This window comes from Poecilia reticulata, chromosome 21 (genome assembly GCF_904066995.2).
Source record: "Poecilia reticulata chromosome 21, P_reticulata-male-v2, whole genome shotgun sequence".
Lineage (NCBI taxonomy): Eukaryota > Metazoa > Chordata > Actinopteri > Cyprinodontiformes > Poeciliidae > Poecilia > Poecilia reticulata.
The window spans coordinates 2563409-2589653 of NC_088850.1; the positions used below are offsets into that span (position 1 = coordinate 2563409).

At 41.5% G+C, this 26245-nt stretch overlaps 1 protein-coding gene, 1 long non-coding RNA gene and 1 pseudogene across 3 annotated transcripts; all 3 read right to left on the reverse strand.

Annotated features, from left to right (window-relative positions):
* Positions 1–1980: 1980 nt before the first annotated feature.
* Positions 1981–20334, reverse strand: LOC103457195 (cytochrome P450 2K1-like; annotated as a pseudogene). The gene is made up of 14 exons (XR_014085538.1): positions 19837–20334; positions 19602–19764; positions 19355–19504; positions 19159–19272; positions 18191–18429; positions 12909–13088; positions 11611–11773; positions 11386–11535; positions 5269–5429; positions 4992–5174; positions 3900–4041; positions 3601–3785; positions 2642–2783; positions 1981–2575 (listed from the first exon to the last, which is right to left on the reverse strand). The product of XR_014085538.1 is annotated as a cytochrome P450 2K1-like (transcript).
* On the reverse strand, positions 10418–11370 carry LOC145549691 (uncharacterized). Its single transcript, XR_014085539.1, has 2 exons — positions 10579–11370; positions 10418–10507 (listed from the first exon to the last, which is right to left on the reverse strand). It is a non-coding gene; the product is annotated as an uncharacterized LOC145549691 (long non-coding RNA).
* A 1017-nt stretch (positions 20335–21351) lies between the features above and the next one.
* Positions 21352–24515, reverse strand: LOC103457298 (cytochrome P450 2K1-like). Its single transcript, XM_017302072.2, has 9 exons — positions 24227–24515; positions 23988–24150; positions 23761–23910; positions 23521–23681; positions 23254–23433; positions 22985–23126; positions 22689–22873; positions 21698–21839; positions 21352–21618 (listed from the first exon to the last, which is right to left on the reverse strand). The coding sequence occupies exons 1-9, from the start codon at positions 24431–24433 to the stop codon at positions 21431–21433; spliced, it is 1518 nt and encodes a 505-aa protein (XP_017157561.1). The 5' UTR covers positions 24434–24515; the 3' UTR covers positions 21352–21430.
* Positions 24516–26245: the final 1730 nt, after the last annotated feature.

Below are 26245 nucleotides of genomic sequence, written 5' to 3' on the forward strand. Positions count from 1 at the left end.
TTTCCCAGATGCCTGAGTAATAATAAGAACATTAGTGTCTTGTTTGCAGGACTCAGTGATGCTGGACACTGAATGCAGTCAGCGCTGAGGTCACTCTGCTCCAGTATTTGCACAGTTGATGTGTTTTTTAGATCAAGCTGATTTCTGGCCAGTACATTAGCCCTCGTAGCACCTTCAGTGTTTGAAGAATACAAACAATTCTCAGTTTTTCCTGAAAAAGTTTTAATGCTTAAAAATATCCATCCTGTTGTTTTTCTTGATAAGTTATGTGTCATTTTGTCCCATAGATAGAATTCACATGGAATGCAAGTTTTTAAACTACAGGTAACTTTATATTATTAGTAGTTTTCAACGTTCAGTTACGGTAATTTTTTCCTAAGTCTCCATTTTTTCCTGGTTTCCTGAACTCATCTCACTGATGCAGATTACAGCATGCAACTGCTTAGAGTATTAACAAAACGTTTTCCGTACATGCCTATAATCTGCTAAAAACAATTGTATTTTCTTTAGACATTTTATGATCTGTGGACTGTGGACAGAAGCTGCATTTTCTAATATTTTTGTTGGAATCAGCAGCATGTGTTGAAACAAAGAGTTCACGGTTCATAAGTAAATTATCTTTGCTGCCCCCTTGGGGTAAAATAGAATAAGTGGTATAGTTTGAAAAGTAATATTTATTTTTTTTAATCGTTTATAATCTTCTAGTTCCATTAAATCCAAACATATATCTTCCTTAAATGCAGTATTCAATGTCTCCTTTCTGCACTTGACTGCGTTTGAGATGATGAATTAATTTGTTTAAATATGTCATGGAATATTATGAGAAACTATGAAACAATGAAATAATGACTGTAAAGCTCGCCTTTAAAGTCTCTTTGACCAAGGAGCACATTGTACTAGATTGAGTTCAGATGAATGAAAGGCTTAACATGTAATAAAAACAGACATAATATGTAATAAAAACAGACAGACATTACTCACTATTAAATTTTAATAGATATCACTGTACATCTTAGGCATTTCATCATTTCTTAGTAAAGCTCTTATGCAACCATCTAAACAGATTCTCTCACTAATGTTTGATCTACTGGACCTAAAAGAACAACTTGGCCTAGATTAAATATACGAGGAGAAGTATGTTGTTCTTGGCAGGTCAGACTGAAAAAACAGATTGGGAAAGACGTCCTCTTCTCTGAAATGAAAAGATTTTAATTACATGAACAGACATGCTTCAGTTTACTTTGCAAAACATTCATTCATTCATTAACCTTTTTGTTTTGAATTTTACTATAAACTCACAAAATCAAGCAACCATCTGTTCAGACAAATACATTTGAAGAGTGTTAATTAGTTTTTACTGACACAGATTTCCTTGCACCAAAATATGCCATGTATTTTTCAAAGAACCATATGAGAAATATCGAAGGAATAAAAGCTGAAATAACCCATAGAAAGATATATAGTAATTTGTATGAATACTTAAAGACCAAGGATTGAACTGATGAGTTTTGTTGCTAAAGCCAGTCAGCTCTAAATGAATGAATGAAGATTAATTCAGACTAATTGACACTGTGTATATTCTAAGTACTATCTCACAGTGCAAAGACACAACTTTATTTTTGATGAAGCAATGCTCTATAGTTTGACTGAAATGGATATCCATGACCTCCTGTAGAACTGATTCTTAGTCTATTTATCAATTACTGCAGTGATAGATGCATTGAAGTAAGAAATTTGTTGATGGTAATCTTAGGGAATCTGTAATTACATGATTCCTTCTACAGAATTCTGAATAAAATCAGGTTTATTTCTTTGGCTGGGCAGATACAATGCAGTCCCATGGATGGTTTTCAATCCAAAGGGCAAGGAGCAGACCTTTTCTCTGCCAGCAGGAGGTTTCAGGTTGTATCGCTGATGTGGCCCAAACGAACGACAGATGAAAGAGAGATCCTGTCCTGATGCAGCAGTGCTGCAAAGAGGGCGTGTTTGTCTTGGCTCCAGAGTTTTAAGTTTTCCATCACAAACTATCTTTCCTGAAACTCCTCCTCTTCCTACTGATGGAATCACCTTGTTTTAAATGCAGAGGACTGTTGATTCAGCAGTTATGCCCTGTACTCCTGCAGTTTGATTCGTACAATGCTGGAGGTCCAACATAACCATCATTCATTTCAAAGCACAAAATGTCATTTAAAGGTAGCTTAGCTCCACAAACAATAATTTTGACTTGATGAAGATACAAGAAATCTGAATACATGGTGATGGTGATTGATAATGGATATTTGTGAAGTAAAGATTTCACATTAAAAACAAATTTTCTCTATTTTAGGACATTTACTTTGATTCCTGTTAGGTATAAAGTAAAAATTTTTCCACATATAGGCCCCACCTTAATTTAAAGGTGTAACACACAGCGTGTGAGGTTGAGGGCTCAGAATATTACCAACTCGTGGAGTTAAATCAAGTTCTTCCTCTGTAACTCCAGGTGGAGGAGAAAATCTGAAGTGCTGCAGGAGCGTGGTGAAGAAGATGAAAAGTTCCATTCTGGCCAGACTCTCTCCAAGACAAACCCTGCGACCTATTAGAAACAGATCCTCAGCCAATGCCTGTAGAGTACGGATCTATATAAAACAACCAGGCTAACCTGCTGAAAAAGGCATGAAGGCGTCTCGCTTGAGGAACTTCCCATCTTTGCTGAGGAAGTTGCCGGGATAAAAGACATTTGGTTTCTCCCATTGGCTCTCATCTTGCAGGACGGACGTTAAAACAGCAGTTACTGGAGTTCCCTAAAAAACACAAATCAGTCATCATTTACATGAAACATTTTCAGTTTAATGGATTTTTGAACACATGGAAATGAGACCACCTTACCACTGATCCAAAATACAAATTGATTGACAACATACCTGCCAACAAAGTCAATTAATCTCCCCCAAACCCTTTTGCTTCACTTCCATATCCAACAGGAATTAATGAGGTAAACCTGAACTTCAAACATCAACAAGAATTAATCTGCAAGATCTAACCATCTTCCTCCTGAGCTGGATTTTTTATCTGAAGATGGTGAAGAGACTGATCAATATCCCAGTGTAGGGGGAGTTGAATGTTCTGACTGTGTAATCATCTCTTCAAACCTGACAGATTCTGCCTTGAAAAATCTGGAGGAAAATTATTTACATCAAACTTTTTCTGCACCGCGAATAAAAAAAAGCATCCTGTGCCAAAAGCAGGTCAAAGGTGACATGGACCAAAAATCCAGAGAGGACAGCAGTAGTCTGATGGTGCAATATTTAATAAAGATCAATATAGAAACTTATGGATAAAGTCAGTCAATGTGGAGCAGATCAACAGTGACAGAACTCAAGGGAACATGTGGGATGACAAAACAAAGTAACAGGGAACTAAAGAGCATATACGCAGGAAGACAAAGACAAGTCGTTTTCAACCCGTCATCATTTTTTGATACAAAATTTTTTGTCTTGTTTGTTTTATTTCCTTGTTGCTGAAATGTGCCTCATATGTAAATTTGATCTCACCAGTCAAGCTGGCAAAGTCCTCCAAAATTAAGTTCATAATAGTTCACCCTCCAGTGTACATTCCTACCTTCTCAATAAAATAACCATGAAACGTGATGTCTTGGCTGGTTCTGTGAGAAACAGCCAAAGGAAGAATGTTGGCCAGTCTCTGTGTCTCGTGGATGACGGCGTCTGTAAAAGGCAGGTTCTGTCTGTCCTCAACCTGAACCTGGCGACTTCCAATCACATTCCTCAGCTCCTGCTGGACCTGGTCTGAAAGATCAAAGTCAGTAAATGACAATGACACAATAATTACTGTCTGCAGAAACCAAAGTACTTCTGCTTAATGTCCATTTGATACAAAATCCAGAAGTAGACATTCCTGACCTTGTATTTTTGGATATTTGGCCATATACAGGAATGCCCATCTCAGTGTACTTGATGATGTATCAGTTCCACCACTAAATAGGTTCATAATCGTCACCAGCAGGTTGTCATTGTGGTAGTGACTGTCTGTAATCCCAGATTCCTGCAGAAGATCAGCTGGTTCTCAGAAAATCATCCAAAAACCCAGTGAGGGCGTATTGACAGTTTGTGTGCTCAAAATATGATAGTGTCAACAAAGTTATAAAACAAGCACAAAACAATTATTAACAGCACAAAAGAAGAAAGGGGAAAATTCTGTTCCTTAATCTGTGTTAATGTTCATATGCTCTATTAATTATAGGGAAAGTTCTAATTTACAAACAAGTAACAAATAAAACAAGATGAGGAATAAGTATCTGTAAATCCAGGAGCCTGACCAACTGTTGCAGAGTGTTGTCAACTAGCACACATTAGCTTTGAAGCACATCAGCTCTGTTTTCAAATGGGCTACAGTGCTTGACCTTGAGATTGTTTTCTATTAGAGGCTGGAGGCTAAAACAACTGCAACCTGCTTTTAGCTCAGGTAGCTAAGCATGGTTAGCACAGGTCATCGTGGACGGTTGGGATGTCCTCTTAGCTCAGCATCAGTGGCATTTTGCTGGTCAGTGGCCAGTATTCATGTACTTCTCTGAGCTGAAAAAGCTGATACCTTTTCTCCCTTCTGAGATCTGGCAGTCAGTAATCAGCATTCTTGGGGTACCTGTAATTCCAAGGTTCCTTCTGCAGAATTCTAAATAAAACCAAGAACCGGGTTTATTCCTTCGGCCAGGATTATAGATACTGGATAAACAAAACCGTAACCTTTATGTCTCTCCTTTATGCTCCTAAACAAATAGTGACTCTCTCTCTCTGCCAGCAGAGGAAATGGGGTGAGAGGATAACGCCCTTTGTCCTCCAAGTTGCCCTAACGAATGACGAGTGCAAGCAGAGATCCACTGTTCTCCTAGGTTTTAACCTGCCCATGGTCAGTTTCCTCCCTGAAACACACCATCTTCCGGTTGAAGCTGAAAGTAGATTAATGCAGTGCATTGTGGGATTTACAGTCATTCTGACCTTGTGTTGCTGTTGACGGATGAGGAAAGCGTCTGCAACTCCTCTGCATATCTGTGGACTGAGGGTCTCTTTCAAACGGTTCAGCAGCATCAGATGATGTTGTTTATTGGCAGCGAATATATCGCTCATTTTCTTTCTGGCTGAAAACACCAGTTTGCCAATCTTTGGGAACATGTTGTACAGCTGATGGTGAACAGAACATAAACTGTGACTTCTCTAGGTCTTTTGTTCAGTTCAATGTTAACAGATTTTATGCTTTTAAACAGTCCAATCACACCTTTATTGCTGGTGTGCCCAACAGTTGCATGGCTTGGGCTGTTCGATTTACAATGGTATTAAACTCTGGATCATCATATTCAAATCTTTTGCCGTAGACCATGGAGCAGATTATATTACAAACTGCATAGTTTATATGTTGGGACAAATCAAAAGCTTCACCTGTAACAAAGAAACCAGAAAAGCATTATTCAACACTTTATTAACTCGAATTGAGTTAGAGTTAATAATTCTATTGTCATAATGAGAGGTACCAGGACTCAAAGGCGAGCAACAACTACGGACACCAAACTCGGTTTAACAGATTTATTGAACAATAATGGGGGGAGGATGGAGAGGTGTAAACCAGCGGCAGCAGGGAGGAACCGGGTCAGAGGAGGAACTGAGAAATATTTGAGTGGTTAGACAGAGGAATAATGACAGGAATGATGGTGTAACCTGGTGAAGGCTTACGGTTTGAGGGTTCAGATGAGCAGAGGAGGGTACAGCAGTTGGGGCAGTGAGAGGGTTTCCAGATGGAGGAGTTCCAGCAAGTAACTGAGGGTGGACAGGCAGCAGCAGGGTGGTGGTTGTGGAGGAATCCAGGGGCTAGGCCTAACAGAACAGTGAGGGTCAGGTAGTCCAGGTGGATCAGACTCTCAGAGAGAGGTCAGAGCTAACCAGCTGGTTCTGCTGTAGAAGCAGAACCATCTGGCATCTTCTTCTGGGAAGCCGCTCCTATTTAAAGCCCTTGCTGATTGGAGATGATGAGCACCAGCTGGATCCCATCAGCCTGCCACCCTGAGAATGTAGAGAAAACACCCCTGCAGAACCCAACATTACCCCCCCCCCTCACTCAACGGACGCCTCCTGGCGGCCGGCCTGAAGAAGACACAGTGGAACGTTCAAAAGAAGATATAAGGGATCGGTCTAGTATAAAGGACCGTGGGACCCAGGACCGCTCTTCTGGGCCATATCCCTCCCAGTCAATCAGGTATTGCCTACCCCATCCACGAGAACGCACATCCACAATGCGACGGACGGAGGGGTTTTGGAAGAAAGGCACAAAGGACTTGAGATGTAGGGCTTGATCTGAGACACATGAAACACTTAATGGACACGGAGATGAGAAGGCAACTTACGACGGACTGCAGATGGGCTAATGATGGTTTCAACAATGAATGGATCCAGAAACCTGGGAGATAACTTGCGGGAACATGATTTTAGTGGAAAGTTTTTAGATGATAGCCAAACTCTTTGGCCAGGTGAGAAAGTGGGGGCAGGAACTCTCTTCCTATCTGCGAGATGCTTATTTTGGGCAGACGTTCTTTGAAGTGCAGCCTTAGTCAGGTTCCAAATACGCTGACAGTTCTGTATGTGATGCCTGACTGATGGAATGACCGTGTCTGGGAAGGACTCAGGTGGAAGGGATGGCTGAAACCCTTGTGAGGCCTCAAATGGTGATAAACCAGATGCGGAAGAGATGTGCGCGTTATGGGCGTACTCCAGCCATGGTAAGTGTACACTCCATGAGGTGGGATTGGAGGCACATAAACAGCGCAGGGTGTTCTCTAGTTCTTGGTTAAGACGCTCGCACTGTCCATTGGTTTGTGGATGGAACCCTGAAGACAAGCAAGGCTGAGCACAGAACAGAAGTCCTGCCAGACCTGAGAAGTAAACTGAGGCCCCCTATCAGAGACGATCTCCATGGGGATGCCATGAAGGCGAAAAACATGGCGGAAAAGAAGTTTGACGGTCTCGGCGGCCGATGGGAGTTTGGTGAGGGCAACCAGATGACAAGCCTTAGAAAAACGATCTATAATAGTGAGGATGACACTCTTCTGTTTGGATGTGGGGAGACCAGTGACAAAATCTAGAGAAATGTGGGACCAGGGACGGCTAGGAATGGACAGTGGTTGTAAGAGACCAGAAGGTGGGCGGTGCGAGGTCTTGTTTCTAGCACAAGTATAACAGGCAGACACATATTCAATGACATCTTTATTAAGTGAAGGCCACCAGAAGTATCGACGAAGAAAGCCAATAGTACGGCTTATACCAGGATGGCCAGAGAAACCTGATGAGTGTGCCCACTGGATGGCACGAGCTCGGATGGAGGTCGGGACATACTGGCGGTTAGGGGGACCTTTTCCTGGGTGTGGATCAGTGGTCAATGCCTCCTGGATGGCTCTTTCCAAGTCCCAGGTGAGTGACCTAATGGTGCAGGTGGCTGGGAGGATGGCTCCAGCGGCCTCAGAAGGATCATCTGGGGAGTGGAGTCTGGAGAGGGAATCTGGCTTAGTGTTCTTAGAACCAGGGCAGTAGGTGACGTTGAAGTTGAAGCGGGAGAAGAAGAGGGGCCAACGATACTGCCGTGGGTTCAGGCATTTAGCAGACTGCAGATACGACAGATTCTTATGGTCCGTCCAGATGATGACCGGGAGCTCTGTACCCTCAAGCCAGTGTCTCCACTCCTCAAGAGCCAGCTTTATGGCCAGAAGCTCTCGGTCATCAATGTCATACCTGCTCTCAGTAGTAGTAAACTTCTTTGAGAAAAAGGCACACAGATGGAGCTTGCCGTCTCTGGAGGAACGCTGGGACAGGATGGCCCCCACACCAGTTTCAGATGCATCAACTTCAACTGTGAATTGAGCAGAAGGGTCAGGGTGAATAAGAATTGGAGCATCCACAAACCTTTTTTTTAGCTCATCAAAAGCCAGATTTGCATCCGGGGTCCATATGAAAAGTTGTTTGGTGGAACTCAGAGTAGTGAGAGGAGTTGCGATAACACTGAAGTTCCTGATAAAACGGCGGTAAAAGTTAGCAAACCCCAGAAAGCGCTGGAGTTGCTTTCTGGACTTCGGAACAGGCCACTCCTCTATCGCCTTGATCTTAGCCAGGTCCGTCTTCACCTGTCCACCGTCAAATACATAGCCGAGGAAGGTTATGGAAGGAACATGGAATTGACACTTCTCAGCCTTGACGAAGAGCCAGTTCTCCAACAACCTTTGGAGGACCAACCTGACATGCTTGCGGTGTTCATCCAGGCTGTTGGAAAAGATGAGAATATCGTTAAGGTAGACAAAAACAAAAACATTGAGAAAGTCCCGAAGAACATCATTAACCAGGTTCTGGAAAGTGGCAGGGGCGTTGCAAAGACCAAAGGGCATGATCAAGTACTCAAAGTGACCAATATGGGTTTTGAATGCAGTTTTTCATTCGTTGCCTTCTCGAATGTGAATGGGGTGGTAGGCGTTGCGCAGGTCGAGCTTAGAGAAGATGGAGGCTTGGTGAACTGGTTCAAAAACTGAGGACAAGAGAGGGAGAGAATATTTATTCTTTACAGTGATTTGGTTGAGTCCTCTATAATCGATACATAGCCGGAGAGTCTCATCTTTTTTAGACACAAAAAAGAATCTTGCACCGAGGGGGGAAGAAGAGTGACGAATGAGACCTGCTTTAAGTGAGTCATTTATGTACTGTTCCATAGTCTGTCTCTCCTGCTTGGAGATATTAAACAAACTGCTGGAAGGAAGTGGGGCTCCAGGAAAAAGGTCTATACAGTAGTCATAGGGGCGATGAGGCGGGAGAGATTGGGCGAGATCTTAACTGAATACGCGGTGGAGGTCATGGTATTCTTTAGGGACATGAGTTAGATCAGCTTTACCTATGGGCGGAAGCTCTGAAGGTAGAGATGGCTTAGCAGACGGCAGGCAATGGTTGAGACAAAAAGGACTCCATGAGTCAATGCGAGCATCGGCCCAGTTAATGTGGGGGTTGTGTTTGAAGAGCCAGGAAAACCCAAGAACAAAGGGGCACCCTTAGTGGGAAACACAAAGCATTGAATGAGCTCTTGGTGATTGCCAGAGACGAGGAGAGAAACTGGGTCAGTTTGGTGGGTAATATTGGCCATAGGACTACCATCCAAGGCAGCCACCTGTAGAGGGGAAGGTAATGATGGACAGGAATCTGATATTGTGCAACTAGATCAGGGTGTATGAGATTTTGCTCAGATCCTGAGTCAACCAAGGCTTGGAATGGGTAGGAATCATGCTGGATAGTGAGAACAGCAGGAAGACTTAGCCAGAGGTAATCATTCTCTTTAGATCTGCCCGCCTGGACCCCCAGACCTACTGGCGGGCCAGGACCTTTGGGCAAACCGGACAGGAGGAGATGTAATGTTGAGGGGAGCCGCAGTAAAGACAACAACCTGAGGATAAATGGTGCTGCCGTTCCTCTGAACTTAGCCGGGCTTGGCCTAACTGCATGGGTTCTGGTGGGTTCTGGATTGGAGGCCTGGGCGAGTCAGGACTCCTAATAGGAGGCAGAGGTGGCCGGGTATTTGAGGGCTGGGCTCTATCTCTAATTCTGTTATCAATCTTGATGGCCAGGTTACTTGGCTCGTCAAGAGAGTCAGGTTCATCTCGGCATGCCAGCTCATCTTTCAATTTGTCATTCAGGGCATGTTGGAAAGCTCCTTTAAGAGCTGGTTCATTCCAACCTGATTCAGCTCCAAGAGTGCGAAAATCAATGGCAAAATCAGCCACTGATCTATTTCCTTGTCTTAAATTCCAGATTCTTTTTGAGGCAGCTTCCTCATCAAGCTTGGGACAAAATGTTTGAAGAGCTCGATAAATTCCTCATAGGAATAATATATGAGGTTCTCTTCATCAACTACTGTCTCGGCCCATCTAAGTGCTCAATCTCTTAGTAACTCAACAATAAAAGAAATCTTGCTGGCATCATCGGGAAATGAGTGTGGGGACCGGCGAAAAGGTAATGCACATTGAAGCAGAAAACCCTTGCTTCTCTCTAGGTCACCTGAGTAGTGTTCAGGAGTGGTGTGCTGACCTCACGGCACAGGGGTGGTGCAGACGCAGCTGAAGTAGTGGAAGGAGTGGGGACTGGAACGGAAGAAAGAGCGTGAGTGGGGTTGGCTGAAGGAGACCTGTTCTGTAAAGTCTGGATCTGATTAGCCATTTGATGAATATACTGAAGTATGGAGTTCTGCTGTTGCACCACAACATTAATTGTGGCATCGTGCCTGCCCAAAAGGACCCCCTGTTCGGAAAGCGCGGTCCGTAGTTGTGCTGCAGAGTCCGATTGGCCAGATGGTTCTGTCATAATGAGAAGTACCAGAACTTGAAGGCGAGCAACAACTACGGACACCAAACTCAGTTTAACAGATTTATTGAACAATAATGGGGGGAGGATGGAGAGGTGTAAACCAGCGGCAGCAGGGAGGAACCGGGCCAGAGGAGGAACTGAGAAATGGGTGAGTGGTTACACAGAGGAATAATGATAGGAATGATGGTGTAACCTGGTGAAGGCTTACGGTTTGAGGGTTCAGATGAGCAGAGGAGGGTACAGCAGTTGGGGCAGTGAGGGGGTTTCCAGGTGGAGGAGTTCCAGCAGGTAACTGAGGGTGGACAGGCAGCAGCAGGGTGGTGGTTGTGGAGGAATCCAGGGGCTAGGCCTAACAGAACAGCGAGGGTCAGGTAGTCCAGGTGGATCAGACTCTCAGAGAGAGGTCAGAGCTGGTTCACTGTAGAAGCGGAACCATCTGGCATCTTCTTCCGGGAAGCCGCTCCTATATAAGGCCCTTGCTGATTGGAGATGATGAGCACCAGCTGGATCCCATCAGCCTGCCACCCTGAGAATGTAGAGAAAACACTCCTCTGCAGAACCCAACATCTATTCTATTAAGAGAATTGTTTGCTTGCTTTGAAGTTGGATCTCAAATAAATAGCTCTGAGCAGCAGTTAACTATAATGCCTCAGGTTAAAGAACAAAGTTTGTCATTCTAAATTAGTATTTGAAAAAGTACAAATAAAAGCTTCTCAACCAACTACAGTAGAAAAAAAATACTCAACACTTTTTGTGCCTTAGTTCTCCTGTAGAATACTTTTTTTTCCTATGCTTGTTGATAGAATTAGGTAGAAAATATCCAGTAATCTTGACTCCTCTGTGAGACTTTTGCACTAATTCCACAAATTGAAAATGCTCTCATCTTTTTCCATTATATGTAGCACACAGATTGGACAAAACGTCTCAATATGAGCCACAAAACTCAATCACTTTATCAAAAACATAAATACATGTGCTCTTCTTCAATAAATATCTTCTTCCTCTCTGCTGTTACCTTTAAACTCCTCTAACTTCTGGATGAGGAAGTGACATTCCTCAATGATTTTCTCCTCACATACTTTCTTTCCCATCCCAAAGTCCTTCAGGTTGGTCAAAGCAAAGCGGCGCATTTCTTTCCAGGAGTCTCCATTGGCCCATACAACACCTGTTTAACACAGTTTAATAAGATAAGTCAGTAAACTAACTTCTCTACATGTGAAACATTGTAAACCTTCTGTACCGTGATGCAGGTTTGCTTCTTTAGCCACGGTCGGTGCTACTCGTTCTCCAAACTCCTCAGCATAGTTGACAAATGCTTCTTTCACCGTCTTATACCCTGTCAGGACCACTATCTTCTTTGGTCCCATGTGGACAGTGAACACAGATCCATATGTCTTTGAAAGCTATTATGAAAGAGATGAAGGAAATTTTATTATATTATGTGCTGGAGGAGTTCAGTAAAATAGCTAAGACAAAACTAAAATGCTGAAGAAGAAACATCAAAAACGATACATCAACTCAGTGTGCACCTTGGCAGAAGGGCCAGCCACCACAATTAGGAGGAGTCATCCAAAAATCTAATGACCCCTGGAGATCCAGAATACCGGCCCCAACCCCAAATGGCTCACAAGGCCCCAGGTTTATCCACAGCCTCGACCATGACCAGAGGGTCCGATCTATATCCCAGCCCCCAAATGGCAAGAAGACATTGGGGTTGTGGTAATACTCCAGCTCACAAACATTAATCACATGACCCCAAACACAGACCCTGTGAATCACCCATTGACAGGGGAGTACCCAAAAAACTGATGAGAACACCTGGTCCCCATAGCCAGTCCCCACTCCAAACGACCCCCACCGCACCCTGTCCCTCGCCACACAGCACACTGCAGCAGCAAGGCAACAGCATCGCCCCAGTCCCAACCAACACCAAGCCCAGCTCTATTTTCACTTCCCTGCCAACCAGAACCTCAGTGGCCCCACACCCAAAAAGGGATGTAACTCTCTCACTACAACCCCCTGCAGCACCCTACAACCAGCAGGACTGACATCCCCCTAACACAGTGACGAATGGAGCAGGATCCACAGAGTCTGCCTCGCTGCCCGGCCAGCCTGTCTGACCCAGGTTCTGGTTCTGCTGGAGGTTTCTACCTGTTTAAAGAGAGTTTTCCTCTTCTCTGTCACTGCATGCATGCTCAGTGTGACGGGTTGCTGAAAAGTTAATGTCTTGATGCAATCTGCTCAGTTTCCTTAGATGGAAAACTTTGAATAATAAAATAAACTGCAATGTTTGATAAGCAGGTTCAATTGAGCCAGAATATGCCTCTGTGATGAAATTATTTCCTTCATAATACTTTTATTTGCACAGCATATAAGTCCTTAAACATAATCAGGTTTTAGTGTAACAGTGGCCCAATTTTCTTTTGTTCTGGGCAAGCATGGATAAAAAAACAAAATATATAATAGTTTAAAAGAAGGTAAATTGCAAAAATGTATGAAGTATAGTTGAGAACAATGTTGAGATCAGTTGTCCCTCACCTTTAGGAATGCTTGGTCAAGTCTCTTGACATCCAGCTGTAGCAGGTTGCCAACGATGGGAAGGGGTTTTGGTCCTGGTGGTCCCTGTCTGTGGCCCTTAGGCCTGGATTTAGAGAGAATGAAGTGAAACCCAATGAGGATTAAAACCACAGTCCCTAAAACTGAAACTGGGCTGAATGACTGGAGAAAAACCTCCATCGCTCCCATGACTGCAACACGTGTAATATCTGCTGCTGTGCACCAGCTGTTCTGTAGGACATATATTTGAGGTTGATAGAAGCAAAGTTCAATGTGCAGCTGGAGGTGGAGCATGTGGTTTACAGCAGGAAGTTTGGAACATTACGTTTTTTCCCAAGAAAATTTATTTTCAGTATTTCATATCAGACGTCAGAAACAACCAAAGTAAGCTGTGCATTTTAAGAAACTAAAACAAAATGAGCCAAAAGAAGACTTTTTGAAGCTTAACACACATGCACATATCTTTTCCAATTACTTTATGGAAACGTCTTTCTGGGTAAAGACAACTTGAAAATGCCTCCTGCATGGAGAACATACATGAATTACTCAAGTGTGATTTTGACTCTTTCCTCACAAAATGTATTGAGACCCTGAAGGTTCTGGTGGTTATAGATCACCAGAACCATGAAGGTTCTGGTGATCCTCATACTGGACACAGACTGAAAAAAATATATTTTATTTTTTTAAATAAAAAGATAATATCCCTGCAACTTCAGGGATATTTTATGATCCCTGAAGTTGCAACATTATACAGTTTTTAACTTCAAAGTGAGCAATTTAATCTTATTTTGCAGTTCTTATAAACTGCATAATTATATATATCCAACATTTGGCCCTAAAGTGCAAGTTTTAATATTGTGTTATGAAAAAAAATAAAAAATGGAAGAAACTATCCAGGCTGAGGATGTTGTGCTGCATTATATGCAAACATGTTTAAGCTGTTCTGAACTGGCTGACAATAATTCATTTAGTTCAAAGTTTAATGGCTCAAAAAGGTTAAAGTTTTACACTAAACTTTGATATTCTTGAATGTTTATTTAGCGCAGACCGTTTTTCCATCCCTTGTAAATGAATCCAGATCTTTTAGGTCACATTTTACAGTTGATACTTTTTAACTTGAGACAGAATTTGTTGATTTGTAAAATATCACAGGGATACAGATGAGATGCAAGTTTTTATACCAGAGAAACTTTGATGAAAAAATCAATACAGTTCAACTAATAGAAAAACAGAGGAAACTTTATGTTGGTAGTTTTTGATGCTCAGGTAATTTTTTACTTTGTTTTTTGCTCATTTCCTGGTGTTGACTGTAACATGTAACTACTTAGAGAGATAGAAGGACATCTTTTGTTATTATCATATTTTACAGACATTTATTTTTATTTTCCTAGACTGTTTATGATCTGAGGTGTTTCTCAGCTGCCACCCTGTGGACAGATGCAGCATTTTCTAATATTTCTGTTAACAGTATGTAGTTGAAACACTTAGAAAGAAGCCAGGGTTTGCGAATTTATTACGTTCAGATACTTATCTTTAAGTTTGTAATCTTTTAGATTTTTTTTATTTTCATGCATGAAAGATGATTTCAGTCCATAAAAATTAAATAGAGCTAATTTTTGCTGTATTTTCTAACATGCATTTCTGTAAGATCCACATGTTCAACCAAACCAAATATTTTGTATAAGAGGATTATTATTACATTTCTTTTTTTTTGTACATACAACAGTTGTGGCGATGATGTAATTTAATATGACGCATCAACAAACTGAATCATCAGGTCTATAAAGCAAAAGCAACATTTACAACTTCTGAGTTACCAAATTATTAAGTTTGGAAAAGCATTATTTAGTAACGTGACGTATTATTTCTTAAATCTGTATTATTGGGTTTTTTTTTATTCCAAGCAAACTTTCATATTCATGATTATGATCAGTGTAAAAAGTTTAATGGTTAAACATTTTATGTTTACTGAGGAGGTTAAAAAAATGTATATTTAATGTCACTAAATTAATTTGCATGATTGGATGTGTATCTATTTTATAAAGTAAAAATGTGAGATTTTTGCTCCATGCCGACATAAAAGCTTCACACACTCACTGCAGATTTGTAGGCAGGACATTAATTAAATGTTTGGTTTCACCGAGTCACAAATGTTTTCTGTAAGACAGAAATTTGGTTCCTGCCAGTAGCAGTGCAGTTAATTTATTAAAAATAGAAATAAAAATAAATATAAAAATGTGGCGACACTAGATGGATTTTGTGGAATTTTAGTTTTAATAGATTTCTCAACAACGCCACCCTGGGAATTTCACCCAGAGAATATTACCTGTTGTTTAAGGCACACAGGTTCGGTTATGCAAGAATTGAAACATCTGAGACAGTTTAAAGTTTACAAAAACCATTTATTAAATTCGATCTAAAATGTTCTTTTTAAAGCCATTTTAAGAATGTAAAACAAAGGAAATCAAAAGGAAAACAAAGGAAGTGCAGTAGCTGAAGTTACCGGCCAGAGGGGGGCGCTATAGGGACGGCATCCACCAAACAGAGCAAACCAAAAAAAAAAAAAAAACCTTTAACACACCAGACGCAGTGAGACCCAAACTCAAGAATCGCAGCACGCAGAAGAGGAAGACACCGTCACCACCTCAGCAGTTAACCAGTAACAATCTTAAACCTAATAAAAGAAAAACAACATCAGCCCGACTAAATAAAGAACAAAAAGGGCTGTAAACAAAATAAGTAAAGAAATAGAAACTAATTAACAATAGACAATATAAATTTAAAGCATCAGGACCAGGCGTGGCCCTCTTGCCATGCCACACCCTAAACACCGCTTCAATGAAGGCGGATGACGCCGCCGCAGTCCAACTTTAAAACAAATGTGCAGAAATCCGGGAAACGATTGGCAGGTCCAACTGTGGGGGACCTGCCAATCCACAAACACACACACTCACAGAACGAGGAAGAGGAGGAGCGAGCGTATGTTTTCTACGCTCCTTCACCCTGACGTACCTGCCTTCGGGGGGGCGATTTATGTTTTCGCATCCACCTGAATAATATGTAGTTGCGACCCTGGACGCAAGTCACAGAGTGGGAGAACAAAGACGACATGTTTGAATGAACGCCGCAGCTCCTTATTTACTTTAAGAACCGGAACTTCTCACCTGGAAACTATTTGTGTAGAATCATGTATATTTCTATACCACTACAAACAAAAACAAGAAAAGGCTTTACTGGAAAATAAATGCTTTTTGTCAGTGTCACTTGGAGACACAATTATAAGACAAAGATAAAAAGTCATTGCTAAATAATCTGCTTGTTACAGAGTTGAGAATTCAAGCACAAATAATCCCGTGATGTCTCTAATCTATCTACGTGACTCAGTGATACTTTTATCGCCTTAACTTTTTATAACAGCAGAGCAGATTATTTCTATACAGAACCTGCTGTCCTCTTCACATACGTGGAATAGCGCACAGCTGATGAGGCAAAGGGGAGAAAGAGAAGTTAGTTTCCGGAGTCAGCTGCAGGTCTTCCTCTGAAACGCCGGGTGCAGGAGAAAAACAAAAGTGTTTCAGCAGGCTGGTGAAAAACATGAAGAGCTCCATCCGGGCCAGACTTTCTCCCAGACAAACCCTGCGACCTGAAGCAGAAATTAAACTAATTCTCTATTCGCTGGTCATTGTAGGAAAATGTTGTCTCTAATCTGGAAAGGCTCAATTTACAAACCTGCAGAAAACGGCATGAAGGCATCTTTCATCACAAACTTCCCATCTTTGTCAAGAAAGTGGGAAGGGTGGAAGGTGTGTGGTTTCTCCCACTCACTTTCATCATAAAGGACAGACATCAGGAATGGGTAGACCGTAGTTCCCTGTTAAACAAACTGAGCTTGAGATTTTCATGGTGTCAGCAAAAATATCTATGAATGTGTGAAACCCTAAAAACAAAAAAACCACATGGTCTGGAAAACCTTATAAGAAACTTGTTTCCCTTATTTCTTTAAAGACCTATTATGCTTCCTGGAACAGATTAGGATTCGTCCATGAACTATACAACACATGTTCATTACCTCTTTTGCACAAATCATTCTCAGATAACATTTCACTCTGCTCAGTTCTGAGCTTCTTTCAGAGTGAGCTGTTTTAGGGCTCTGTCACTTTAAATCCAAACAAGCTGCTGCTGGCCACGCCCCCAAGATGCGCAGTTATACAACTGTACATCTTTGGAAGAAAAGCATTAGTGGAGCCTCCTGCACAACCAACAAGAACTCAAGTGGTGTCTGGATGGCAAATCAACAACAATACATTTGTCTTTTCCAGTAGCCATTATACAACAGGTATGTTGAAGCTAATACATGTAGACCAACTTTCCAATTATGCACCATTCTGTGGTGGTCTATCACCTAAAATCTGTCAAAATGTGTTTGTTGTTTTAACTGAGCTGTATTTCTAATCCATTTCTTTTTGCTCTGACCTTTTTAATGAAATGCCCCTGAATCGTAATGTCTCTAGTAGTTCTGTGAGGAAGCGACATGGGTAAAATATTTGCCATCCTCTGTGTTTCATGGATCACAGCGTTGGTGTACGGCAGGTTTCTCCTGTCTGCCAGCTGAACCTGACGATCTCCTACGACTTCCCTCAGCTCTTCTTCAACCTTGTCTTACAGGTAAAACAGGAACCACAAAAAAGAATATTAGAATGATTTTAAGTCATTATCTTTTTCTTACATGAGTGGATTATATTCTTATTGGAAATTTGCTATTACTATAAGTTGAGAATAAATCCTTACCTTGTATTTGTGGATACTTGGCCATGAACAGCAGACCCCACCTCAGCGTTGTGGTCGTTGTCTCAGAACCGGCGACGATGAGATTCATGACAGTCAAAGAAAGGTTGCTATCATGAAAATGATTGTTGGTCATCCCGGCTTCCTAAGCATGGACAGAGCTGTTATTTAAACAAACTGTTAAGAAGTCTAATTATTATTAACATTCTGATACACTAGTTTGTATGTTTTTATAGAACTGTAGTGGCCAAGAAGACATTCTGGTCAAATCATTTCTATACTTTCTTTAGGAATTGAACTAACTTTTCACAGTAAATGATTATGCTTGTTTTTATTTAGTCACCTCAATACTAAATAAAAGTAGGAAGTGGTAGTGCAGTTTTTACCGATTGGGTAATAAGACCTTCAAGTTAGAATATAATGCAGGAAGAGTTGAGTTGATAAAGTTATTTTACGTTAGTAGAATGAAAAATCCTAACCTCTAGTTTTTGCTTGTGAACCAGAAAAGCGTCCACTAATCCTCTGCACGTCTCTGGGTTGAGAGTCTGTTTCAAATGACTGAAGAGGGCAGAGTTTCGTTTCCTGTTAGCAGACGCCACTTTGTAAGACTCCCTTCTGTTGGCAATCCACTTGAAAACTGATGGAAACAGATTGTAGGCCTGTATAAAATAAAACATGCATAGCACAAAAATAAATTCGTTTTTTATTCATTATTTCTCTATAGAAACAATGCAAGGAAAATTATACTGCCTTATATCCCATTTAAATGGTCCCACATTTGCAAGGAAATGCCTGTATTTTGCACTAATAAGGGTAAAAAATAGAAGAGAATTGAAAACATTCAAGCCTAACAGCAGCATAATGTATTACAATTCATAAAAAAAACATTATTAACGTATTAAAAACAAGATTGAAACAACAATAGCAGCACTAGCGGAACAAGTCAGCGTCGGGCTGGGGGGTGGGGTCAATGATCGGGCCCCTCACGTGTATCACCTGCGCTGCTGGAAACCGTTGAGCGGGAGGGGTGCGGTACGGTGCGGTTTGGGCCACGTTTCTCGGTTCATTTTTACCCAGGAAGCACATTGGCTAAACCGTGAGTCAAACAGTCACTGGGACTGACTACTATATATTCCATTGAGGGACAGTAACTTTAACATTACATACATCTTTCTGAACAGGCGAGGGCGCACTTTCTCCGTCTATAATGAGACATTAAAGGAACCTGAAACCATTCCTCCCTCCCTGGCACCTCCAGTCCCGGGCCCCCATGGGTACCCACATGGGCCCATAGCTCCGCGCCTGAATAGCAGTAGTAATAATAATAATATACTCTGCAATATTACAACAGTCAAGACTATAAGAGAAAATTCAGTGAAGTTATTATCAGACAACTTGTATATTTTTTCTATTGGGTAATTGAATGGTAATTTATACAAACCTGAACTGAAGAGGAGCCTAAAAGCTGGATCATCATATTCAAATCTGCTCCCATAAATCATGGAGCAGATGATGTTAGAGACGGCGTAGGTTATTGGTTGGGTTGAATCAAAAGGTTTTCCTGGGTCAAGAGAAAGAGAAAATAATTTATTTGTTTGTACAAATGAAGCTACCATGAACCCAATTTGGGACACAAATTGTACCTTTATAATTTTTGATAACTTCCACCAGCTGCTGACATTCCTCAGTGATTTTGTCCTCACACACTTTTCTGCCCATGCCAAAGTCCCTCAGGTTGCTCAAAGAAAACCGTCGCATTTCTCTCCATGTGTCACCGTTGCTCCATAACACTCCTAGGATATTTAGATCAAAGAATAAGAAGTTTGAAGGTTTGTCACAAACTAAGGCATTTGATTAAATCTTATGCTGTGTTCTGTTTTCCTTTCCTACCGTGTCCTTGGTTAAGTTCTTCCATAATTGGTGGTGCATCTCTGTCTCCAAACGCGTCGTCGTGGTTAACCAGCGCCTCCTTCACCGTCCTGTATCCTGCCAGGACCACCACTTTTTTAGGCCCCAGATGCACAGTGAAAACTGAGCCATATGTCTTGGAAAACTTGTATAAGAAAAAAAAAATGGTTTAAGGAAAAAGAATTTAGTGGACAAAAATATTCCTTCATAGTCTCACCTCCATGAATGTTTTGTAGGGTTTCTTCAAGTCAATCTGCAGCATATTCCCAAAGAAGGGAAGCGGTTTGGGTCCTGGTGGCTCGTTCTTGTTGCATTGGGAGCTGAATATTGATGAGGCAGGGAAATAAACCAGCAGAAGAACTACAAGACCCAGAAACAGAGAGAGAGAAATGGAGTCCTGGTGCAAAATATCCAACATGCCCATGATGCTAAGGCAAACCGTGTAGAGGGTCAAACTGCTTTCACTAAAGAGAGCAACACTGGGGTGTTGCTGATTCGTTTAAGCTGCTGAAATGAATCAGCAGCTAAAGTAGCAGTTTTTTCAAGCATGAAACATCAGGACTTTGGTCTTCAGTGATGTTTACATTGAGAATCAGGTCTGTCTCTCTCTCTCTCTCTCTGCTCTTTCTAGTTTGTTGCCAGTTTCCCTAGTTTCTCATGTTGCTTTTTCCTGATGTTTCTATCATTGAGCATTGCCACATCACTCCCTGATGTTTTCTGCTGCTTATCAACAATCAAAATGCCAGTTTAGTTGGCCATTTTGTCTGTTTGTATCTGAAAGTTTCACAGGATTTCAGCTCAGTCGTTCTCCATCTCGGTTATGTTTGTTTCTGAGGTACAGCAATAATGTTCGTGGGTCAATTTGACCCGGGGAGTGTTTTATCATGCAATAGCGTCAGAAATCAAAAAATTCCTCCAAAACATTTTTGTATATTAACTCTAATACTAACCATCTCAATCAATATTTGTGCAATGATGTTTTTTTTATTTCTTACAAATAAAGGATCAATGGCGACAAAAAAAATGGCATTCACATTTTTTATGCCCACTGAACAAAACCTAGACACTCAAAAAAACTATACTTAACATTTTTAATTTTTTTTCATTAGGTTATCTTTATAATTTAGCTTGAGACACACATACTGTTCTGGGTCAAATTGACCTGCTGTTTGACCCACAACATAGCAGGAGGGTTAACTTATTAAACAGAATCAAAGTTATATTCTGACCTTAGATAGGTAACACATTGTGCCAACATTTGGCATGAAACATTTACTAGCAACACTTTTTAAGCTTTGTTTGTGAGGAATAGGTAAAACACTTGATGTGTGTGTGTGAGTGTGTTTCTGTGTTGGTGTGTCCATCCCAGGTTCCAGCACTGACCTTGCAGTTACACACCGAGATCCTGAGAAACTGTTTGACAGAATCACATTCAGACTCAGTTTGGACCCCATGGAGCCTCAGTGTGAATCCACTCTGATGCAACCGTCTGAATATCAAAACTCACCAGACCAGGCAATGTTTGTGTGAATTGTAGCCTCAGTTTCATGGTGCATAGTATTCTGCATATTTTGGTTTGATCAAGTGCTACTATTTTCTTTCTATCTGACATCAACAAGTCATTGTCATCCACTGGAAGTGGACGTTTTCTCACTTCGGCTGTGAATCAGAGGGTTTGTTGTGTTGAAATTTCCCATTGGCAGTTTTGAAAATACCAAGACCAGCACCAGCATTACACATAGAAATAAAATGTTTATTTCATGTAGTTTCTTTGTATGACAGCCTCCACACATTGAACATGTTTATTTTGGTCACATGCGGGAAGCAGCACAGAGTTCATGAGGTAAAGGTGAGAGCGTGAGGCCCGTCTGCGGCGTCAGGTCCAAATCATCCTCTGACACTCCGGGTGGAGGACAGAAACGGAAGTGCTGCAGGAGGGTGGAGAAGAAAATAAAGAGCTCCATCCTGGCCAGACTCTCTCCAAGACAAATCCTGCGACCTGAGAGGGACAAATATAATATTAGTATGTTATTTTATCAATATATTTAATCTGAACAGGCTTTAATAAACCTACAAACCTGCAGAAAATGGGATGAAGGCATCTCGCTTGACAAACTTTCCTTCTTTGTCCAGGAAGTGTGGAGGGTAAAAGGAGTGAGGTTTTTCCCATTCGCTCTCATCACAGAGGACAGACATCAGTAGAGGATAAACTGTGGTTCCCTGGAGAAATCACAGCAGATTACAGGGTGAAATAAACATTACTAACTAGGACAGTATTTATACTGTAAAGTAGGGTTGTGTAATAATATAGATTTTGCGATATACATCGATATTTTCTTTCCTAGAAAAAAATCGATATTCATCCGCAAGTATCGTAACGTCCAACTGTCACCTTGTTCACTCACTGCTTGCTTCGCCGTGAGAGTGATACAGTCATCAGGCTTAGAGTGATTCCTTCAGATGTTAAGTGTTAAAAAGGTATCAAACTATGCAGAGCAGGTACTTGGTGCACTTTATTTACTTTACAAATGCATGTAAGCTACAGTTTGTACTGTTTCAATTAAAAGAAACATGTTTTCTCATCACTTCTTTGATTCATTTTGTCCAGCTGTCGACTTTAAGTCTGTGTCCAACCAGAGCCAGGTATTGTGTAGTTGGTGCTTTTAATCAGTTTTCAGTTAAATTAATTCAATCCAAGTCTGTAACAGTCACAAAATGTCACCAAAATCACTCTATCCCTCTAAAATCTTTCAGAAAATCGCAAAAGTGTATTGAGTTGTATCTTTTTCTGAATATTGCAATATATATCGTATTGTGAGCAGAATATCGTGTATCGTATCGTGAGATTATTGTATCACTACAACCCTACTGTAAAGGACTGCATAGAGTGTAAACCTTGCAGGCTAACATTTTAAGAGTCTTCCTCTGTCATTATTACATACACAACCAACAGCAGTGAAATGGCTCCACAAAATAAATTATGTTGCTTAATAGCTGGTAACGTTCTTGGGTTTGAAAGCAGAAAGCAGTAACTGACCAGCTGAAGGGACGTATTTCACCCAGTCCTACCTTCTTGATAAAATGACCCTGGAATGTGACGTCCCGAGTGGTTTTGTGTGGAAGTGTCGTTGGAGTGATGTTTGCCATCCTCTGGGTTTCATGGATGACGGCGTCAGTGTAAGGAAGGTTTTTCCTGTCTGCCACCTGAACCTGACGGTCTCCTATGACTCGTCTCAGCTCCTCCTGAACTTTGTCTTGAGAGAGAAAACAGAACAAATGGTTACATTCAGAGGAAATCCCAGTGTGGTTCCAGTGGTGATCTGCTGTTGAAGCAGCTTGTTCGTGTGGAGAGTGGAGACCTTTACCTTGTATCTGAGGGAACTTGGCCATGAACAGGAGACTCCACCTGAGCGTAGTGGAGGTGGTCTCAGTACCAGCAGCAAACAGGTTTAAGACGGTTGCGGAAAGGTTGTCATCATGGAACTGACTGTTGATAACTCCAGCTTCCTGTGCACAAACACATGCCCAAACAAATATCGCATGACTAGAAATGATGAGCCAAAGTTAATGTTGGTATATTTTTCATATTCTTTAAACAATTTCCTAACTACAGATAATTTCTCCATCTATTAACCTCCAGTTTCTGCTTCTGAACCAGAAAGGCGTCCACTAATCCTCTGCACATCTGTGGGTTGAGGGTTTCTTTCAACTGGCTGAACAGGACAGAGTTTTGTTTCTTATTGGCAGTATTCATCTCCCAAATGATCTTTCTGTTGGCAATCCTTTTGAAAAGTGTTGGGAAGAGATTGTAGGCCTGTGATATGGAGAAGAATGTTTTCTTAAGAACAAATAAATATTCTACAGAGTTAAACTGGTTTAAAATATTGAAGTTAAAACTTACTTGAATTGAGGGAGAGCCGAAAAGGATTGCACCTTTAGTTATTCTGTTCACCATAGATGTAAACTCTGGATCATCATATTCAAATCTGCTGCCATAAACCATGGAGCAGATGATGTTAGAGACGGCGTAGCAGATGGACTGGGTTGTATCAAAAGCCTTTCCTGGAATCCAGGGAAAGAAATTAGAAGATATTTTGATGCATCATCTCCTGACGTCATTAATGAGATTTTTTTTTTTTACCTTTTTGTCTTTTAAACACTTCAGTGAGGTGTTGAGATTCTTCAATGATTTTATCCTCGCAGGCCTTCTTCCCCATCCCAAAGTCTCGTAGGTTGGTCAAAGAGAAGCGCCGCATTTCTTTCCACGGATCTCCATTGTTCCAGACTACGCCTTAGGCAAAGAATATGATTATTAATTAACTGAAAAAAGGTGCTGAGTATTAAAAACCTACTCATTTCTGTCATTACCGTGTCCTTGACTGAGTTCCTGAAAAATCAGCATTTGATCTCTGTCTCCAAACACGTCGTCGTGGTTAACCAGCGCCTCCTTCACCGTCCTGTATCCTGCCAGGACCACCACTTTTTTAGGCCCCAGATGAACAGTGAAAACTGGCCCATATTTCTTGTAGAACTTGTAAAATGAAAAAAAAAAGCATTTGTTTAAAAAAAGAAAAGTGTAGTTTAAAAAATAACTGCAAGAGTCTCACCTCCATGAATGTTTTGTAGGGTTTCTTCAAGTCAATCTGCAGCATATTCCCAAGGAAGGGAAGCGGTTTGGGTCCTGGTGGCTCGTTCTTGTGCCATTGGGAGCTGAATATTGATGAAGCAGTGAAATAAACCAGCAGAAGAACTACAAGACCCAGAAACAGAGAGAGAGAAATGGAGTCCTGGAGCAAAATATCCAACATTCCCATGATGCTAAAGCAAACTGTGTTGAGGGTTGAACAAGCTGAACTGCTTTCACTAAAGAGAGCAAACTGCTGTGTTGAAATGAGTCAGCAGAGCAGTTTTATAACAGAACAAGGTTTGCGTAACACTCATAAACAAACAGGACTTCAGTCTGTGGTACCGTCTACGTGCAGGATCAAGTCTCTCTCTTTCTGATGTTTCCATCATCTTCCACAGCCTCCTCAGTCACAATCACTGTCTTCTGCTGCTTGTCAGTGACCACAGTGTCTGGTTGGTTGTCCATTTTGTTTGTTTGTAACAGGAAGTCCCACAGCCACCTGGTAAAGGCGTTCCATGTATTCCTTTCCTCCTAGTACTGTGAGATTGTGCTGGATGGTACCTGCAGCATCTTTTGCAGTCTGAACCTGGGATCTGGTCTGCTAGATCAGGGTTTGTCCAGGCCTGCTCCATGACCAGTGCTCCGGTCCTGCCCTTTAGTTTGGCCCTTTCTTGCTACTGGTAGGAGTTAATTATGATCCATCCATCCAGCCATTTTCTTGCACCCTTGTCCCTTAGTGGGCTCGGGAGGGTTGCTGGTTCCTCTCCAGCTAACGTTTCGGGCGAGAGGTGGGGTCACCCTGGACAGGTCGCCAGTCTGTCGCAGGGCAACACAGAGACTCACAGGACAAACAACCATGCACACACACACTCACACCTAGGGACAATTTGGAGAGACCAGTTAACCTGACAGTCATGTTTTTGGACTGTGGGAGGAAACCGGAGTACCCAGAGAAAACCCACGTATGCACAGGGAGAACATGCAAACTCTATGCAGAAAGACCGGGGCCGAGAATCGAACCCAGAACCTTCTTGCTGCAAGGCAACAGCTCTACCAACTGCGCCACTGTGCAGCCCGAGTTAATTATCAGCTGATCTGAATTTTGAAGGGTCATTAATAATGTTAAAGATCCTTCATCAGTTAGGGTACACAAAGCATAATTTCGTCAGATGTTGACATCACACAGGATTGTGATAAACAGGAAGTAGGTCAGTGTTTCTCCATCCTGGTCCTCACTTCCCCCTGCTCTGCATGTTTTAGATGTGCCTCTTTTCCAGAACAGCTGATTCAAATGATTGCATGACCATCAAGTCCTGCAGACGCCTGTTAATCACCCAGAGATACAATTCAGGTGTGGCAGAAGGGAAACACCTAAAACATGGAGGACAGGGGGGCCTGAGGACCAGGGTGGAGAAACACTGCTGTAGCATTACGCTTCCTCCTTCTCTCAGACGTCTTGGGTTTGAAGACATTTACTCCCAAAAGCGTATGTTTTGTCACATTTTCTGTTTGAATTTGGTAAAGGGTCTTCCTAAGTAAATGGGTCCAGTTGGTCCACATGACAAAGATGATCTTTAAATATTCCCTTTATTTCTTGGTTGATTGCCTGCATCAAGGGATCGGACAGTTCTGTGTCCCGTTGCAACAATCAAATTGTGAAAGTCGTTGTTGTTTGTAATCGACTTTCCAAGAAATAAAAAGGATTGTGTTCCTGTAGATTATGACACATGCAATCAGCAGTGGGACAAAGGTATTTAGGATAAAGTTAAGGACAGAGGTGAGTTGAGTTGATCATTTTATTGCTTTTTGTAGACAACATAAGTACTTTATGGTTAGGAATAAACATCCTGCACCTCTTGTATTGTTTTGTCCTCAACAGGTTTAAATTAATTACTCTAGAAAATATGCAAGTCAACCTTTATCTAGATAAGATAAATAATAAGGTAACATGTAAGAATATTGTATGTTATTGGGATTTTATGTGATTGACAAATATAAG

Coding starts and splice junctions, on each gene's coding strand:
- LOC103457298 (XM_017302072.2), bottom strand. CDS start 24,433: ATGGGAATGTTGGATATTTTGCTCCAGGACTCCATTTCTCTCTCTCTG. Junction 23,682..23,760: donor AGTGTTTAAAAGACAAAAAG/GTAAAAAAAAAA, acceptor CCTGGATTCCAG/GAAAGGCTTTTGATACAACC. Junction 21,840..22,688: donor AGGGTCATTTTATCAAGAAG/GTAGGACTGGGT, acceptor TGATTTCTCCAG/GGAACCACAGTTTATCCTCT.